Here is a 6000-nt window from a genome sequence, read left to right as displayed (position 1 = left end):
ATAACCAGCTAAAGTAGGCTAATGTAGTAGATTTGTTTGGAAATGTTCTTCTAATCACCAGGACAGAAACGCACATCATTGTCAAATGTTTCGCAGATTTAATTATTGAGCAATAATGAAAATCTTGTGCTATAAAGACATCCGGCTCTAAATAATGAGGCCTCTGTCTCACGGTTTCCATCTGATGTTTATCTAACTGTATGTTCAGAGTCAGACAGCTCACACTCTTTGTTAATGTGACTCCTGTGCTTTACCTGGAACATCACAACATGCCTCTGCTCAGTAAACAATTAAAGTAATGGAGATGTGGAGAAAACTATTTATTTTTCCATTACGCCCCCTCTCCCACACACATTTCAAACTTTGCGCTCTACCATTAGATCAACGACTGTGACCTCATTGCATAAACATAATGATCCAGTGTTGGTGGGGGTGGGGGGTCAGGCAAAACCAACAATAAGAGCTGAAAAAAAATAATAGCTCATGTACATTGATAATTACATTTGTGCTGAGGTTAGTCTGGCTTCATGCAAATTCATGTTCATGTGTCCATATGTCTCTTTTTACTGTGCACTGTTAAAAAAAAATGTGTGCGTTTTATAGAAGAAAGAAAGTGTATTGAAATTGTAAGTGACCTTGAAAATCGAATTATTTTAACATCACGTGATATGTAATTTTACTGTAATATACTATAATACTAAAAACTATGAATTACAATTATAATTTACAGTGAAAAACAGTAAAAGGACATTCCCAGAAGTCCCTGCATGCAAAAAAAATATGATCAATAAGTTATGACAATTTTTTTTACATTGCTTTAACTCATCAAAATAGGTTAATCAATTTTCAAAAAAAATTATGTTATACAAAATTCAACAATTTTAAAAAAAAAGTCAGTTTAATGTAATGACTTAGTTGAAATGACTTAAACATCCAAGTTGATTGAACTTAAAAATTGAAGGCAGTGACTTTTTTTTACAGTGATTATATTGTACATAATTTTTGCTCTTCTTATTTTTGATAATCAGTGTTGTACATGAGTTGTTTTTTTGTATCACATTTTCAGTTATTGTTTATTTCATTATAGTGTTATGTGTGTTGCCCTGATGGTGTGTTGTCGTTGTGTGTATGACCGTCTATATACGAGTATTGGCCATGTTTCTTGGACAGGCCATGTACGATGAACTTGAATTCATCATGTGGCTTTCTATTGTGCCACCTGTTTTAACATACATGTTAAGGTAAAAAGCAGTTCAAGTAGATTCCTATATTAACTTTATATCTCAATAACATGTATGGTTAAAATTGTAAAATATACAGGCACCAATATGCCATCTCGTAACACCTAAAACATTGTCACTGTACTTTGACTGTGCGTTTCTTTTTTTAGAATGTAAATTAAACAGGTTTTTTAATGGTAGTATAATGCACTTTTCTCATACAACAGATTGCAGTTTGCAGATATTAGCAGCAAACCTGAAGTTAGGTTTTAGTTCCTCAAAGCAAACAGCACATATATCAACACTAAGCTACTCTTAGTCTTTGTCATGTCATCAGAGCCTAATTTTCTGCATTGAATAGTGACATAATACACCATAATGAGTGACAGAAGCCAACAAACACAACCCTCTTTCCTCCCTCTCAGCTCCTACATCTCTGTAATCTAGAGAGTGCGCATGTTTGAATTAAGATAAACAGTTTTCCTTGGTTCCCATGACTACCACTTTTCAACCAAACTGCTTTGATTGTATTTAATCTGATGGTAATCATGGCTAAATGACAGACAGATGATAAGAAAGGCAGGATCCTTTTCTCACGGATGATTTTCTATTATCTCCCAATCAGACTGCTGTCAAGGTTTCTTTTCATAGTGATTTGGCCATGACGCTGTGTGTGTGTGCCGGTGTTGGGTGATTAAGGCTCCATTGTAAATGACTCCGAATAAGAAATGTGAGGCACTTCTTCTAAACTTAAAATCCCTTTGACAATTCTATTTCTGCGAGATAATTTTATAATTTACTTTTAAAATTTAAATAATCGACCCAATTCCGATAGCATCATTAATGCAGCATTTAAATACTGCATCTGCTTCAGCGCGGGACCAAAATTTAAGTGACTGCTGATTGGCTGAAGCGCGCCTGACGTCAGCTCACGGATGTTTAAAGGGGATTGAAGTCTGGTAACCGAGCAGTGTAAACAGCGCCGTTAACTTACAATGCTCAGACCTCATGATGATATGCCGACGAGAATGCTTAAATGTAAGTAAATGAAGTTTTATTCGTGACATTTCTTATTTTTAATTAATTTTTTTTGCCTAAAGACAAGATATGGTCCGGCGTCTGCGTCTATCCGAGCTGACAGACTGAACGCGATCCTCTGTTCTGTATTTATGAGCCTGTGAAATGATCTGGAAGTTGTGAAGCAGGTAAGTGCGCATGCTTGTGCCAAACAAGTATAAGTGTGTGAACTTGTTTACTTTAGGAAGATTGTTTATCTGTCTGTGTCATACAGGCCCATTGGTTAAATAAATGGATTGCCTACTTATCTACTGAATACAGTCTGTGTTTCTTGTGCAGTTTTATAATTGAAACATCTGTTCAGTTTACATTCACTCTGTTCTAGGTAATGACCCATTTATTATGGTAAACACTGCTTGTAATACACAACCGCCTCATGTCAGAATGGGGGCCCTGGCATGGAAGAGGTGTGTTGGATGTGGATGCAAGATTTTGGACCGCTTCCTCCTGTTTGCTTTGGATGGATACTGGCACTGCCACTGTCTCAAGTGCTCCTGCTGCCAAGCCCAGCTGGCAGAAATTGGCTCATCGTGTTTCACTAAGCGTGGCTTGATCCTGTGCAAAAGTGACTATATAAGGTCAGACTACAGGAACAACACTTTATCTTCATCCTTAATAATTGACCGCCATTCACATCCTGAGCAAACAAATGTTCTAGATTAAATGAAAGCAGTTATTTTGTATGTCTAATATAGTCTTCTGTCACTGTAATAAATAAAATATGATAGACTTAAAGGGATAGTTCACCAAAAAATGACAATTCTATCATTTACTCACCCTGATGTCATTCCAAACCTGTATCAGCTTCATTCTTCTGTGGAACACACAAGACAGTATTTTGAAGAATGTTGATAACCAAACAGTTTTGGTTACCATTGATTTTCATTGTATGGGCAAAAAATGCAATGGAAGTCAATGGGAACCTAAACTGTTTGGTTATCAACATTCTTCAAAATATCGTATTTTGTGTTCCACAGAAGAATGAAATTCAAACAGGTGTGGAATGACTTGATAGTGAGTTAATTATGAATTTTCATTTTTGTGTGGACTATTCCTTTGAGGGGAACACATAATTTGAAAATACTTTAGTATTTATAGTTTTTGTCCATACGATTAAAGTAAATGGGGGTCCAAAACAACACTGGATCCCACTGACTTTTCTTTTATGATATTGAAAAATAAAAATATCTTGCTTTTTGGTCAGTGGGGTGAGTAAATGATGACAGAATTTCATTTTTGGGTGAACTATCCCTTTTAATTGGGGAACAAAGTGGGCAAAAGTTCAAACAGCAATGTAATAACTAGGTTTAAAAGCTGTAAATGGCTTTCTGTGTTTGTGAAAGAGGAAAAAAGACTAATAACTTGCTTATTAAAAAACATCTGTGATAATATTCACTACAGATTATTTGGTAACAGCGGAGCCTGCAGGGCTTGCAGCAAGTCTATCCCAGCAAATGAAATGGTTATGCGAGCACAGGGCAATGTTTTCCATGTCAAGGTAATTTACTCTATTAAACTGACCTATTTAAATACAGTTCATTCATAAATGATCTACATTTTTACTCCTAGTTTATATGCTGAAGTGTGTTTTGGGGGTGCGGGGTGCCTTGTAATATGTTTTCTTCATTGAATTTCTTTCTTTGCTCTTGTAGTGTTTTGTATGCTCCATCTGCCATAACCAGCTACTACCTGGTGACCGCTTTCACAATGCGAATGGAAAACTGTACTGTGAACGGGACAGGCCAACAGCTTGTGTGCACAGAAACGACCACTTGGATTCACTCAGGGAGCACAACATATCCGAACAGAAGTCCTGAGCTCATCTTTTTGCTGAGCTCTGAGAAAGAGACACTAATGGAGCTCCTAGTTTCATATTCAAGACCTCATATAACCCAGTAGTTGCTTTGTCAGCTACAGTCTATTTTGTGAAGGTCTAATATTGTGGAAATTCAACGTATATGGTAATATCTGGCAGTTTAAATGAGGTTAGCCATTGGAGCTATAAAAGCAATATCAGCGAGCATCCTTGCATATCGTAATCAATTATGAATTGATTTTGCACAGAATGACCTTTCTTATGTTGTGGACCTGCAATTTAGTTTTGGTGTTTGTTAGTTTTGAAATGGTCTTCACTTTCAGGCAGTGAAAACACACCATCCTCCACTGGTGTGTGTGAGTGACGTTTATCTTTTGGTAATGATACGGATATTCTTCCTGGTCTGCAATTACAGTATCACTGCAATTAACCTGTCCATAAATCAATTCTAACAGCATCCAGAGAGCCCATGTTCTCTGTATCCTTTAAAACAGCACTCCAGATGATAAGCATAATGTTTTTTTTGTTTGTTTTTTAAATTAATTTTAAGATTGCTATAAAGTACCAATCTTTAAAGTGTGTTGTGAAGTTATATTTGCTTTGTTCAGAATAATTAAAAACCTTAAACTCCTTTAAGGATCTCGTCAGTGATATGAGATGTGTTTTAAGTTATTTTAAATGGTTTCTACATAATTTACAGAATTCATGGAGAACACCACCCTCTGTTGGCTGAAGTGAAAGTCTGTAACTTAAGAAATGTCTGTAAATAAGCCTTTGTTAAAAGATAATAGAATTTTCCAGTAAAAGCAACCATTAACATGATAGCTATGTGCAGGATTAATCCATTAAATTATGCATTCAGATCACCATTCCATCATGTCCTTATCTGTAATTATTGTAATATTGGATATTTTTTTGTGACTCATGCAGCCAAGAAGATAGATTGATGTACTTCTGTATGCTTCTGCCTTCTTAACCAGCCTGACTATCAGTCCATATTTCTGATGAGTATTATTGATTCAATATTCTGTAGTAAGGATTTGTCCTTTAAATGAGTTTATATGTTCTGCCTATAAACTAAAATACATTGGATGCTATAAAATTGAAGCATTATAAATAAAAGTTGCTGCTCCTGCATATAGTAAATCTGAATATATTGTCATTAATTTATCTGTCAAATAATATAAATAATAATGCAGAATGTTGTTCAATGTTCATGCACCTAAAAAATTTATCACAAAGGAATGAGTTGCACTGCTTTAAAAGCATAAATCCATAAAGAATAAGTCCTAATAAAAGAATGTGGCCCTGCCTTCACTGTAAAAAAAAATTACATCCCCAAGTCAAAAATTTCTAGTGACTGGTCACATCTAAATTTTTCAATTAGTCTGACGTATTATTTCTCATTGAGCCAATGTTAACAGACTATTGCAACAAGAATTACACTCGGGCCAATTAAAAAATTTAGATGTGACCAGTCACTAGAAAATTTTGAGGTTATAATTTTTTTACAGTGTTATAGAATCACAATAGAATGATGGTTGTGCTACTTCTATAGAGTCTATGCAATATAAGTATTGTTTTATGTCAAATAAATATTTTAAGGAGTCAAATCTAAGTCTAACACATATTTGAAGACACCCCCACCCAACATACATTTAGTAATTCCAGAAGTCTCAAGAACTGTGCGTTTTTGAATAATAAAAATCGTTATTGAGGGTGAAAAACGTTGAAAAAGAAATAATTACTTGAAAAAAAAGTGCATTTTAATTTATTTTAATATTTAAATTTTAATATTTAAATTCTTTCATATTTAAATTCTTTAAAGTCATCCAGTGATCCCTGGTCCCCAAGTTAAGAATCACTGATAAAAGTAGTCATTATAGA

At 34.8% G+C, this 6000-nt stretch overlaps 1 protein-coding gene across 1 annotated transcript; it reads left to right on the top strand.

Moving 5' to 3' along the window:
* Positions 1–2110: 2110 nt before the first annotated feature.
* On the top strand, positions 2111–5259 carry lmo4 (LIM domain only 4). Its single transcript, XM_082172495.1, has 4 exons — positions 2111–2258; positions 2623–2875; positions 3699–3795; positions 3950–5259. Exons 1-4 carry the CDS (start codon positions 2216–2218, stop codon positions 4112–4114), a joined length of 558 nt encoding a protein of 185 aa, XP_082028621.1. The 5' UTR covers positions 2111–2215; the 3' UTR covers positions 4115–5259.
* The last annotated feature ends 741 nt before the right edge of the window (positions 5260–6000 follow it).

The sequence above is a fragment of the Leuciscus leuciscus genome, assembly GCF_965113295.1.
Source record: "Leuciscus leuciscus genome assembly, chromosome: 6".
NCBI classification, from domain to species: domain Eukaryota; kingdom Metazoa; phylum Chordata; class Actinopteri; order Cypriniformes; family Leuciscidae; genus Leuciscus; species Leuciscus leuciscus.
The sequence above is the reverse complement of the archived record's forward strand: the minus strand, read 5'-3'. Positions and strand labels throughout refer to the sequence as shown.